Consider the following 14,482-nt stretch of genomic DNA (forward strand, 5'->3'; position numbering starts at 1 on the left):
ATTAACACCACACAAACAGTTAGCTTTCAATGCCACAGTATGTTATTTCTCCTGAAAAACACAAAGCACACAACCCACCTTTGCACATACACACCCACATATAAACAAACGGTCTAGCGCACTAGATTCTACTTTATTTCCACCACCACTAACACAACACCCTCTAATAAGCAACCTGTCAATGCAGACTTGAAGATGCAGTCCCTACATGCTGAGAGCTAATTACAATTTCATTCCCTCTGATGCATTTCACAAAAAAAAAAAACCTCATCGTCTGTCAGCCCAAGCAACTTCAAGGTCTGGGTGGTGAGCAGCATGAGGACAGGGACACTGTAGTGTCCAAAAGTCTGAGACCTTACTAAAAATTTAAAACACTGAAAGAATTGAGGACAAAACCAAACAACCACTGAAATGCATACAAATCAATTAAATGTTTTGATATTTAAATTGTTTTGAATCACATTTTATGCTGATAATATGTAATGATCTCAGGCTTTTAGATGTCTCATGTCCTCTAAAGGCTGTAAACAGGGTAACAGCCATTCGTCAATCTCAGGGGCAATTACCCATAATGCAAAATTAGGGATTGCATCTTCATAACAAACAGAACAGCTCTGCTTCCTGACATAAAATGATCCTGTTTTACCCTTGGAGACTCGACTGAGATTAAGGGAAGGTGCAACCAAGGTTATCTACATTTCACTAGCCTAAAAAAAGTGTTATCTCACAAAAAGAAAAGTTTTTTTTGAAGTACAGGGTTTGTCTGTTAAGCTGTCAAACGTCTCCTGCGAGTTTGTTTGGGTAAAATAGGAAGTCAGAGAGAAATCCACAGGCACAAACCAGATGTTTTAGTTCAGCTCATCAAAAACCATGAGCAACGTCACACATCTTCATCTGAGTGGATTGAGCGATGGGTGGTGGAAGTCAAAACAACAGGTATGGGACAAACTGGTAAAGCCTTGTGCTAAACAAAGACTTAAAGGCTAAGAAAAGGAAAGACTGTGAGTGAAGGAAATAAAAAGTTAAGATGAAGTACCATTGGTGCAGTGGATGATATGCTGCTGTCTTTGGTGCTGCTGCTTACTACACTGTTTTTGTTGTTGTTTGTCTGTGGCTGGGGCAAAAACAAAACAAAACAACAAAAACAAAAAAACAATGACAACACAAAATGATTTTTGTTCAGTGCTATTCAAGAACCGACAGCCTCAGCTCATGCTTGACACGTCGAAAAACCACAGTACAGCACGTAAGGGCACCTGTACGGGCAAATTTGCTTAGAAATAAGAGAATACTCATGTAATGTGCTCTAGAGCACCTTTAATAATACACTTTCATGAAATAAGCAGTTTTAGCTGTACTTGAATTAATGAAAGATGCTCAAAAGTATGTGCTTTTTTAATGAGAGGTTTGTTGATTATACGGAAGCACAGATTTAAACTACTGATGGTGGATAATAGTACAAATTGAAAATTAATGAAGAAATTCTTATGCATCGGTAAAATCACATACAGTTCTTAATAAAAACAAAGATCAAACATAGTGGCTGTACAAAAGGAGCCAGTAAGCTTCCTTTACATGGTTCTGATTCTTATCGTTTTAACTGGTCAATAATCCTAAAATATGACTACAAAGAATACAGTATACAGTTGAGGTCAAAAGTTTACATACACCTTGCAGAATCTGCAAAAATGTTAATTATTTTACCAAAATAAAAGGGATCATACAAAATGCATGCTATTTTTATTTAGTACTGACCTGAGTAAGATATTTCACATAAAAGATGTTTACATATAGTCCACAAGAGAAAATATTAGTTTAGAAATTATAAAAATGACCCTGTTCAAAAGTTTACATTCACCTGATTCTTAATACTAAGTCTTGTTACCTGAATGATCCACAGCTGTTTTTTTGTTTCTTTTTGTTTAGTGATAGTTGTTCATAAGTCCCTTGTTTGTCCTGAACAGTTAAAATACCTGCTGTTCTTTGTAAAAATCCTTCAGGCATTTTTGTGTATTTGTACCCTTTCCAACAATGACTATGATTTTGAGATCCATCTTTTGAATTTGAAAATCAGGGTAAATTTAACTTATTTTGTCTTCTGGGAAACATCTAAGTATCTTCTGTAGCTTCTGAAGGGCAGTACTAAATAAAAAAAAAACATGATATTTAGGCAAAATAAGAAAAATGTACACATTTTCATTCTGTTCAAAAATGTATGCCCCTTGCTCTTAATGCATTGTTTTTCCTTCTGGAGCATCAGTGAGCGTTTGAACCTACTGTAATAGTTGTATATGAGTCCCTCAGTTGTCCTCAGAGTGAAAAGATGGATCTCAAAATCATACGGTCATTGTTGGAAAGGTTTCAAATACACAAAAATGCTGAAAAACCAAAGAATTTCCTAACCCTAACCTGAAAGATTTTTCTGAAGAACAGCAGGCAGTTTAACTGCTCAGGACAAACAAAGAACTCATGAACAACTTTCACTAAACAAAAAAAAAAACACAGCTGTGGATCATTCAGGTAACAACACAGTATTAAGAATCAAGTGTATGTAAACTTTTGAACAGGGTCGTTTTTATAAATTCAACTATTATTTTCTCTTATGGACTATATTTTTATGTGAAATATCTTATTCAGGTCAGTACTAAATAAAAAATAACATGCATTTTTTATGATTTGGTAAAATATTAACTATTTGCAGATTCTGCAAGGTGTACGTAAACTTTTGACCTCAGTAAACATGTAAACATCTTTCAAACATCTAACACATACAGTGTTAATAAATGTGTAAATATATATTGGAATATATCCATAAAAATGGATACAACAGTTTCTCCAGTGCTAAAAAACAGAATCAAAGAAATGCTTCAAGGCTACAGATAAAGTGTTCGGTATTTACAGAAGTATTTAAATATACTATTTTGTTGGCACAGTAACAACTAGAGGCCAATGTTACTGTCATGGAGCCACAAGACCCTGATAGTCCACTAGTGCATGCAGTGAAAAGCTTCAGCGAGAAGAGTTTACGCTCAGACCTCTGACTCTGTGAATCAATGCAGGGTACAACTTATGATTAAAAAAAGAACAAAGTCTGACTACGAAAGAAAATGAAAGAAAAGAGGCGGCGGTAAAACAGAGACGATTCTTGAGAAGAACGGTCAAGAATCTTTACAGAAAAATTCAACAGGTTAACAAACACTGATCAAACAGACTGAAGCAAAACAGCAGCCAAAAGTTATTCATCCCAAAAGTTCAACAGCCAAAAAATAAAAGAAGAAAGCCCTACTTTTTTTAAGAAACTTCTCTATTTATTCATTCAGTCTTTATTGTCTAAAACTAGTTGCCACTATATTGCATCATTGCTGAAAAATGTCAATTTTGTCAACTCTAATATTTTGTTAATATAAAATATAAAATTTTTATATTAAAACAAATGTTTTTAATAATAATATAATATAATCAATGATAAAAGCTTTTAAAAATGTATAACTTAATATAAGATGTTAATGACGATTCCTGTATCCAAGATAGGAATCACCTAAAGGGGACATTGGATGCAAAATTCACTTTTTTCGTGGTGTTGCATACAAATGTGTCTTAGCAGTGTGTGCACACAACCACCCTACAGTGATAAAAATCCATTCGCTTCCTTTTTTTAATCCTCAAAAAACCAATGCTGGCAGACTGTCCCGTATTAGCATATTTCCACCCTCAGCCAGTTGTACGCTGTAGCGACAACATCTCGTAAGCAATGCAGGTGTTTGAATTTGTATGTAAAAGTGAACATAAGAGTCTTCATTTTCTCCCGACATCAGAGCCACTGAGGACAGTGGATTAGTTTTGTTTTCGATGGTAACGTACCACCAAATACACAAAAAATGGAAGAGGGGGCGGGGTGAGAAGTAGCTCATTATCATTTAAAGGGACATGCACCGAAATGGGTTCCTAAACAGAGCTGTTTTTGACAAGGTAAAAAGGTTTGTTTTACATGACCATTGAGGAACTTTAACCAAAGTATGTTCATAAAGACTAAAGAATCATACCAACTTGTGGAAAATAGGCATCCAGTGTCCCCTTTAAACTACGATTGGGCGACCTTTAAGTTTAATATTAGATTTCAAGACCACAAATAGTCCAGTGGATGGATTATACGGAGCATGAATGCCGAGAGGGGAGTAAAACTTAGGTCAGGGTGTGCATATGTCCAGAGCTGATGAAGAAACTCAAGACATGAGAAATGGCTTTTTTATGCACAAACGACTCAATGATGTTTGTTAGATAATAAAAAGGTAAAAGTGAGCTTCCCCTGTGACAAGGCTAAACCAGAACTGCCATGTCTAACTCACAGATATCAACTGCTGCAATTTACTTTCAATTGCTTGACGACAGAGTAAAATGTATTTATTCTTCGGGTTTTATATGCTAAAATATGACTACAAAGAATACAGTATACAGTTGAGGTCAAAAGTTTACATACACCTTGCTGAATCTGCTAAAATGTGAATTATTTTACCAAAATAAGAGGGATAATACAAAATGCATGTTTTTTTTTATTTAGTACTGACCTGAGTAAGATATTTCACATAAAATACATTTACATATAGTCCACAAGAAAAAAATAATAGTTGAATTCATAAAAATGACCCTGTTCAAAAGTTTACATACTTTTGATGTGAATGATCCGCAGCTGTGTTTTTTTGTTTAGTGATAGTTGTTCATGAGTCCCTTGAACAGTTAAACTGCCTGCTGTTCTTCAGAAAAATCCTTCAGGTCCCACAAATTCTGTTTTTTCTTTTTTCAGCATTTTTGTGTATTTGAACCCTTTCCAACAATGACTGTATGATTTTGAGATCCATCTTTTGAATTTGAAGATCAGGGTAAATTTAACTTTAAATTTAACTCTTCTGTAGCTTCTGAAGGGCAGTATTAAATTAAATAAAATGTGATATTTAGGCAAAATAAGAAAAATGTACACATCTTCATTGTTTAAAAGTTTTTGCACCCCAGGCTCTTAATGCATCATTTTCATACATGAGTCACTCAGTTGTCCTCCGTGTGAAAAGATGGATCTCAAAATAATGCAGTAATTGTTGGAAAGGGTTCAAATACAGAAAAATTCTGAAAAAACCTTCAGGTCTCACGAATTCTTTGAAGAACAGCGGGCACTTTAACTGTTCAGGAGAAACAAAGGGCCCAAGAACAACTATCACAAAAAAAGGGGATCATTCGGGTAACATCACAGTATTAAGAATCAAGCGCACGTAAATTTTTTTTTTCTTTTGTGGACAAAATGTAAACGTCTTTTATGTGACATATATTACTCAGGTCAGTACTAAATAAAAAAATATGCATTTTGTATGGTCGTCCTTATTTTGGAAAAAAAAAATCAACATTTTGCAGATTCTGCAAGGTGTACATAAACGTTTGACCTCAACTGTATCATTTAATTTTTTTAATTAAATAATATTATTATTTTATTTTATTAGGTAATAAGTAATAATAATGATAAGTAAATATGTACAATTTACTTTCAATCACCTGATGACAGAGAAAAATTTATTTATTCTTCGGTTTTCAACTGTTTTTTTTTTTTCTTGGTGTGGGGGGGGGGGGGGGGGTGTAACAAGGGGCTCTTCACTTGTTGTTAGGACAAACCTGATGTCACAGCCACTGCAGTTATTGCCATGGCAACAGAAATCGCCTGCCGCACTATGGACTGTGGGAAAAGGGGGAGTTCCAGTGAGAGAAAGGCTTGTTTGTCTGAGTCTGTTCCAATAGCGTTTAAATTCTCTCTTGCTTATTGAAGAGCACCAAGTAAGAGCCCTTTGTCCACTCCGAGCAAACTTCAGCCCTGGCTATAATCAGAGGCTACATGCTCCTGATTCTAAAGGCCCGTGAAAGTGGGCCTTTAGCTCACAAGTTTCATCAAGGGCTTGCAGAAGACAGAGCAAACTTAGGTCAAAGAGAAAACCCTGGTCTGGCTCACCAAAAAAGCACTGAGATGCAATGGTAATGAAGAATGAACTTCGAGGAGAATGGGCTTACAATGTAAGCATGTATATGTAATAAAACAGAGTTGAACAGGTGAACATGACTCTGTTAATGTTTGATGTTCCTATGACTCACAAAATCCTACAATGAGACAAAAAAAGACCCAAACAAACTCTTGAGCATCTCAACCAAGAAAAAAAAGAGAGCCAGAGAGTGAGAAAGTTATGAGGGACAGTCAGAAAAAGGGGAGAGACACGGAACAGATCTCACCATCAAATAAACACTGGAGCTTGACTTCCTTTTCTGAACAGGGTGAAACAGAGGAGGGCAAAACAGGGAAGCATAAAAAACAGGCCAGTGAACACAGAAAAAAATAAAGCTGCTAGTTAGATCCCACAGAGAAGAGAGAGAGAGGAAAAAATAAACAACCACAAGAAGTTGCAAAGCCATGTGTGATGTGACAGGTGTTTAGTAGCAACAAGTGTTAAACTGCTCAAATCGATTTATTGACAAGACTTGTTTGAAGTATTTGCTTCTCGGTTGCTTGGTGAAAGGCTGACGATTCACTGCATGCACAGAGAAGGCACAGGGTTGAGTAAGTCTTCGACAGATTTTGCCATGACTCAGGACTAACAAATGGGCAAATATCAAGAATGGTCTAAATGTGTCTCCTTGGGGATATTATTCAAGGTCACACTGAAATACATCAGCCTAATAAAATAAAATGTAAACAGCTAATCATTCTAAATTCGAAACAGAGAGTGTTTAATCATTTTGGTTTATGCAAACCATTTGCTGGTTAGCTTGACTGTCAGTTCTGTTTATAATATGTCCTTAAAAGGAGGAAAATAAATATGACAGGAGAAATCTTGTAAACATAAAAACTGGAGAAGAATTGTGCATTTGTTTATGATACAAAAACATTATAATTTCTGATTACAATGCTGATTGAAGAAATTACTGTAAGTAATGAGAAAGGGATTTATAAAATGCATGCAGGGCTTACCTTCACGCCATCAGACTTCTTGTTCAGTAAACTTTTGCATGCTGAAAGATGAGAGAGAAAACACAAAAAATAACGTATTAAAAAATAACTTGAAATGTTGCCCGTTTTGTGTAGAAACCAGTATTGGTATTGCTAAATAAAGTGTTAAAAATAGTTTTCAGTAATTTAAATAAAAATTTGAATATAAAATAAAAAATAAATAAAAAAATATTACATTTACAAATAAAACTAATAAAAATGATAAAAATACATATACAAATAAAATCTTATTCAAAATATTTTAAAAATACTATAATAGATATATAATATCCACTTTTTTCCTCACGTAATAGTGTAAATTTAATGGGTTTGGCTTCCGGTCTCATCCGCGTCCAGCTGTTTTTAGCTGTACAAAACAGCTTATTTTGCTGCGTTATATTGCAAATTGGTGTCTTACCATATTATTTTATTGTATTATCTTAATTATGAACACACTGCTTTGTAGTGCACACAGTTTTACCGTTTACTACATTGGTATTCTTCTTGTTATTTCCCTATAGTGGATAATAAGCCGAAAGTCTCACCCATTAGCTTACTTCCACGTTGAGAAAAAAGGTGGAAATAATAAAATATAAATAATACCGCAAATACACTAGTTGAAACAAGTCACATGACCAGAATAACCAGCCATAGGGCAGTGAAATGGCACCTATACCAAGTGAACAAGCTAACGCCAAGTCCCTGGTACCAAATAACATGTCAACGAGAAATGTAAAAGACCACCTTAATTTGATATGAAACATTTTTCATGAACACATCTTACCCTGTGTTCTCATAAACAGAAACATGATCTGATGAGACAATGCCAACACATTTGCACACACACACACAAAACAAAAATAAAAATACAAGGACATGAGTAGACTTTCTAAGTACGATCTTCAAATTCCCTTACCTTTGAAAGTAGATAGAGGTAGGAAAGAATGCAAAAAGGGAAAAAGGTAAGATAAATCAATCAACAGATTATTAAAAAGAAAAACAGCTGTGGCAAACAAAACAATCAAGCAAATCAAAGCAAAACTAGAGGATTTTCTGTTCATGCTGGGTCCATGCTGTGCAGAAGCATCTCCTGTCTGGCCTGCTGTCATCACTGAAGGCATTTCTCCTGCACAAGACTCCATGCAGATCTGACAAACCAATGCCAACGTCTGCTTCAGTTCACTCTAGCACATTAGAGCTGAACTGCTGATTCATTAGAGGACTGAGTGGTTGGACGATAAGTCCTTTTTTTCTGACCTGTTCAGCTGTTGTGCTCCTAATTAAACTGGTCTCATAATTAAAATTATATAATGGGGTCAAATGAGTTTGTGTGCTGCACTTGTTGATAGTATGGAATGGATCAAAAACGACTTCAGCATGAGTTAAAGAGATTAGTGGACGACTGATAAGAGGTTTTTTAAATAATCAATGCCATTTCCAGTAGAGAAAGCACGGTGGATGATGGCCAGTAAAGTGCTCTTGTATACACCACCGTTCAAAAGTTAAATTAGATTAAGATTTCAGCAAGAATGAATTAAATTAATCAAAAGTGACATTGAAGCATTTTACATTGCAACAAAATACTTCTATTTCAAATGAACTCATAAGCTGGCATGGTTATTGGCCCGAAGCTCTCAAAATAGTAAAATAGCAGCTAAATAAATAGCCTGGCTGACATATCAGTCTATCACATTGTCAACAGCTGCCTCTGGTTATTAAATTATATGTACTTCTAAAATAAATAAACCGTTGCAACTGTTAAGCATCATTGTAAAGCAACAGCAGCACTTGGCGGAGCATTCACAGACATGCCACTTTCATTAAGACATATATGAAGAGAGGCAAGAAACTAAGAAATAGACAAAAAGCAAGACATGTGGATCCTGTTGCTTCGGGTCCTCCATGCACAAAGACATCCGAACACATGCTGAAAGGTACTTTTGAAGCATGGCACAGTGATCCCCACTGTGAAGACTTCATTACAGTGTTTCTTCTCAGAAGGTCTTCCTCCTTAAGAGCATGCTAATACATACATGTAGACATTCATTCTTACTACAGGCAAATGCATGTCAGCATCCACCCACAATTTCATACCAGTGCAGTTGGTTGACCAAAAGCCGACCTGACTTTGGACTGAGGTATACAAGGAGAACGAGTCATCTTAAGAAACCATCAATTATAAAATAAAGGAACTAACTCTTAACTCTTAAATAAAATGTTGTTCCTTAAGGTGACTCTGGTAGAAATACCTCCACCGGAGCATCCCTGGACCATCACCAAGAGTGCAAACCCGTAATGCATTATGTTTCCAGAGAGACACCACTTGGAAGACATAATCCATTTTTTGTTATACTCTTCTTACCATCCCATTCTGCTGACAATGACACAAAACATCTTCTGACAAGTTCTTTTGTAAAGACATTCAGTGCAGTGCAAAGGTCTCCTTTGAAAGGGCTCTTTCAACCCATATTTTAATTAGAAGTCATGAAGCACAAAGGGATACGAATGCATCTCAGAGTTGGGAGTGACTGAATTGTCAGTTTGATCTTGTTTTATATCTGTCAATTCACTTAAATTTCAGTACTCAAAGTATGCATTCACTCAAATCAATTTAAATACTAAATTCAGTCAACAAACCCAAACCCTGGAGCGTGTGTTACGTATTCTCTGCATAGCGAATGGCCTCTCAGAAGAGTTTCAGTGCCCGTGCGTTCGCAAGGGTACAGCAGGCTCCCCTTGGTCACATGCGGAGGCTGAAAGTGGGCAACGGCCCCCTAGTGCCCATCTCACGTACCTTCTTGTGCCAGTGCAGCGGTGCTGGTGGTGGGGGTGGCGGGGCTGGTGTGCTGCCGACCCACTATTGGACAAAAGAGCATGTCGTTTTGGAGAGACTGACTCAAGGAAGAAGCTCAGCCTTTCCGGTATCACAAGAGAAACTTACCCAATTTGTATCCTAACAAAGCAACCTAAAGCAAAGCCCAAAAGCCTCTCTACGCTGTCAGGAAAGTGGGGCCAGATTACAAAATCAAAGCTTCGAAAGAAACTACATAAGCATAACATACCGATCCCTCAACTAGTCTCACTCATATGTCTGAAGCTAATAAGACACTCACCTGAGAAGTTCCTGGACACCAGCATGGTGGTCAAAATGGCCCCCTGCAGGAAACACAAATGCTACTTTAGTATCTTATCTAGAATTTGAATAAAAATTAACCTCAACAAAATTAACAAGGAAAATAAAATTTCCTGATAGTTTACTCAACCCCATGACACCCAAGATGTTCATGTCTTTCTTTCTTCAGTCGCAAAGAAATTACGTTTTTTTGAGGAAAACATTCTAGGATTTTTCTCCATTTAACGGACTTCAAATGGTAGCCAATGGGTTGAAGGTCCAAATTGAAGTTTCAATGCAGCTTCAAATGGCTCTACATGATCCCAGATGAGCAATAAGGGTCTCTAGCAAAATGATCGGTCATTTTCTCGAAAAAAAAAAAATATATTTACATACTTTTTAACCACAAATGCTCATCTTGCTTTAGCTCAGCAAAGCACGTCGTCATGTATTGTGTAATCATGTTGGAAAAGTCATGCATGGTTAGCTCTTTGTCTGTGTACTTTGGATATAAAAAAAAAGGTAGGATAGGGTGAAAAAAAATCTCATTTTCTCCTCCAATTTTAAAATCGTCTGACATCGTTTTGTAAAGGCTGTTTGACTTTCTTTGAACATTTGCTTTGTAAAAACTGGATCGGTACTTCCACCTATGTCACATAAGCATGATTACATAATGTGTGGGGTAAAGCTAGTGCAAGATGAGCTTTTGTGGTTAAAAAGTATATAAATTTGTATTTTTCAATGACCGATCATTTTGCTAGATAAGACTCTTATTCCTCGGCTGGGATTGTGTAGAGCCCTTTGAAGCTGCACTGAAATTGCAATTTGAACCTTCAACCTGTTGATCTCCACTGAAGTCCATTATATGGAGAAAAATTCTGAAAAGTTTTCCTCAAAAATCTTAATATCTTTTCCAGTAAAGAAAGAAAGACAAGTACATCTTGAATGACATGACAGTGAGTAAATTATGAGGAATATTTCATTCTGGAAGTAAACTTCTTTAATATTAGTTGCATTTAGTACCAAACTAACAATGAATAACATTGTTTATGCATGAATTTACAGTTTTACATTGTTTGTTCATAATACACCAACTAATTGTAATGTATACTTAACACTTGTTCATGTAATGTATCAGTATATGTAGAAATGGCATTAACCTTGATAAATAAATGCTGTGCAAAAGTACTGCACTTTGTTTATTCATGTTAGCATATGCATAAACTAATGTTAACCTATTGAACCTTATTGTGTTGGAAATGAATGAATCAGACCTTTAGTTTTCTGCGGGCGTTGAACTTGCGCAGACACTCAACAGTTTCTTGACGATGCATCATGGAGGCGACAGTGGAACGTTGCTAAGAGGGAAAGAGACGTCAGTCTTTAGGACAAATCTTTATTCATTTAGGTTATGACAGATTGTATATAATACAAATTGGATATAAAGTCTCATTTGTTGTTTTTCATCAACCAAACAGGCTAGCAGATGTTTACTTCATTTCCAGACTCGAGTGTAAGCTGTATGACATTATGCCTGTTCTTGGATGTAATCGTGAAAAGCTAAGTGACAACAATATAAACCAGCCTTGAGAGATGCAATGAATAGTGCGGGGGTTTAAGCCCACTTACGCAGACCCATGGATGCTTGAGTGCTTGGTCAGCCGTGATCCTCTTCGCTGGGTTGATGGTCAACATCTGGTTGATGAGGTTTTTGGCCTCTGGGGTAACAGTGTCCCACTCTGGAGAAGGAAACTAAGACAAAAAAGACAAGAGAATGAGAAGACGACAGAGTTTTATTCTATATACAATGAGGTCTACAGTGAAAATATGTGGTTTGATTTATTTAAGCCTAGAAATAAAAAGAAAGATTTTGAAATCATACTGAGGAACCGGATCATCTGGTTTTACACAAACGTGTTGAGTTCATGAAGTTTGACTCATAAAGCAAAAGGAGGACAAACCAGGTTCTAAAGCATTATGAGTGTTAAAGGATTAGTTCACTTCCAGAATACAAATTACCTGATAATTTACTCACCCCCATTTTTTTTTTCAGTCGAAAAGAAATTAAGGTTTCTGGGGAAAACATTCTAGATTTTTCTCCATATAGTGGACTTCAATGAGGATCAACGGGTTGAAGGTCCAAACTGCACTTTCAATGCAGCTTCGAAGGACTCTAAACAATCCCAGCCGAGGAATATGGGTCTTATCTAGTGAGACAATCAGTCATTTTATCTTTTTGAACCTGAAATATGCAGACAAACAACTATCCATTTGTGACTTTTCCAATGTGATTACGCAATGCGTAAAGCTTTTTTTAGAAAATGACAGATCGCTTTGCTAGATAAGACCATTATTCCTTGGCTGGGATCATGTAGATTCCTTTGAAGCTGCCTTGAAACTACAATTTGGACCTTCAGCCCGTTGGACACCATTGAAGTCCACTATATGGAGAAAAATCCTGTAATGTTTTTCTCAAAAACCTTGATTTCTTTGCGACTGAAGAAAAGAAGACATGAACATCTTGAATGACATGGGGGGGTGAGCAAATTATCTAGAAATTTTTATTTTGAAAGTGAACTAATCCTTTAAATCAACTTTATGATGATGCCGATAAAATAAACTGTAATAAAAAAAATTCTTTCCTTAGGAAACAATGAAAAATAGAACCATTTTCACTAGTCTCGGACTTGTATGAAACAGAGCACTCAATCTATACAAACATGGACAAACACACAATCAATGGCTTCCATGGCTTGTAATGGATGTAAATAAGATTAAAGAAGAGCAGCTAAAGTGATGCATGGGAAAAGCAGTGTTTTCCACCTGGAAGGGTGAAAATGCTGAAACCAAAACTGGCCTTTGTAATCACATCTATCCCACACCGCAGCACTCTATCAAATGGACAATGCCACTATGCACCAAACACTACAAACATACTCCAATGCACTTAGAGAGCCTATCCGGACTAAAAGGCATGGAGAAAGCACAAATGAAATCAAATTAGTGCGAATCCATACTCTGATCATGCTAGATTGTTTACAAACAGCTGGACCCTGCACTGACACAAAAATGTGACATGATGCCATCAGCAAGATTGTTGTAATCTCATAGAGAGAAGCCATATAGAATAATGTTTTATTAGGAAATATCCCGCTCTAAACTGGTTTTCCTCTTGGGTTTGAGGAGATGATGATGAAGACTCAGTTGTATGTTCCTCTGCTGAGCTCTAGAGGAGGGGGCTGCCATCATTTATTATTGAGTAACTCTGCTCTCTATCCCAACCAATTAAATATTAACAAAGGCTTCAATCTGGGTTTGCCACTCTGGGTTGATGTGGTGGCACTGAAATCTCTGTATGGGGACGGCCATGAGAGCATCTCTGTCAACATGCTGATGGGCAATAAAAGACAGGTCTAATAAAAGGGCTTTCACTTTCTGTTCCTGGTTGAGCTGAGCACCACTTAAAGTGGGTTACAAGCTTGTTTTTAAACAAACAGACCTTTTGTTCGACACGCCTGTTTTGTAAACGCCTGCTTTAATTACATCAGATATGTGAGCGGTGCTAAGTGAAGAGTGCAGTTGCACAATTTTGCCTGGAGCGGGGAGTATTTTTTCGAGTATTTTTTCTTCCGGCGCAACTGGGCGACCCAACGTTCACTTTTATTATTACCGTGACAAAAGATTTCTATTTCGAACAATGACTCCAAACTTTTCAATGTCAATGTGGATGTGAACAAATACATACAAAACAGTCATTAGATTATAAATCAGTTAGAGCTCATAAGGCAAACAGTGAGTGTGATTACTCACGTCATAGGCTCCAGCCTTGATCTGTTGATACAGTTTGTGCTGGTCCTCATCCCAGAAAGGAGGGTAACCCACCAGCAGGATATACAAGATCACACCTGCCCAGGACACACAAATTGGTAACTTTAAACTAGTACTAGTTCACTATTCTTCCAAAGTAATGTGTCTGAATCACGTTTTATTCACAAATTTGGACAAATACACAACACCATTAGACAGTAGAACAAGGAGAGACTAGGTGTCATTTTAATGTGGAAAACCTAAATAAAACGTGTGAAAATCTTACCACAGGCCCAGATATCCACAGGTTTGCCATAGGGGTCCTTTCTCAGGACTTCAGGCGAGAGGTATCCAGGGGTGCCTGCAAAACCTGCAACACCATAATGTGATTATATTTCGTATCTAACATGAAAAGCTTTCAAAAATCACAAAATCTTCAACACCATCTATTTATGATAACCAAATTCTGAGTTTTACAAATAAGGCAACACAATTTCAGTTTGCAATAAATGAACTAAAATACAAAATAGTTTTATAGAAAAATATAT

At 36.5% G+C, this 14,482-nt stretch overlaps 1 protein-coding gene across 32 annotated transcripts in view; it reads right to left on the reverse strand.

The window, feature by feature from the left end:
- The window catches only part of camk2g2 (calcium/calmodulin-dependent protein kinase (CaM kinase) II gamma 2), an 87,850-nt gene that overhangs the window by 18,794 nt on the left and 54,574 nt on the right, over positions 1–14,482 (reverse strand). For 10 of the 32 annotated variants that reach the window (XM_073834022.1, XM_073834021.1, XM_073834024.1 and 7 more), the window contains exons 8-15: positions 14,221–14,304; positions 13,938–14,032; positions 11,757–11,879; positions 11,402–11,485; positions 10,129–10,171; positions 9,810–9,872; positions 6,998–7,038; positions 1,037–1,114 (exon numbers count right to left, since the gene is read on the reverse strand). In XM_073834022.1, coding sequence (XP_073690123.1) covers positions 1,037–1,114; positions 6,998–7,038; positions 9,810–9,872; positions 10,129–10,171; positions 11,402–11,485; positions 11,757–11,879; positions 13,938–14,032; positions 14,221–14,304 — 611 coding nt within the window. Of the gene's footprint in view, positions 1–1,036; positions 1,115–6,261; positions 6,295–6,997; positions 7,039–9,809; positions 9,873–10,128; positions 10,172–11,401; positions 11,486–11,756; positions 11,880–13,937; positions 14,033–14,220; positions 14,305–14,482 lie in introns of all 32 variants that reach the window. The other 22 variants (XM_073834030.1, XM_073834026.1, XM_073834043.1 and 19 more) reach the window with 5 other exon arrangements.

The sequence above is a fragment of the Garra rufa genome, chromosome 2 (assembly GCF_049309525.1).
Source record: "Garra rufa chromosome 2, GarRuf1.0, whole genome shotgun sequence".
NCBI classification, from domain to species: domain Eukaryota; kingdom Metazoa; phylum Chordata; class Actinopteri; order Cypriniformes; family Cyprinidae; genus Garra; species Garra rufa.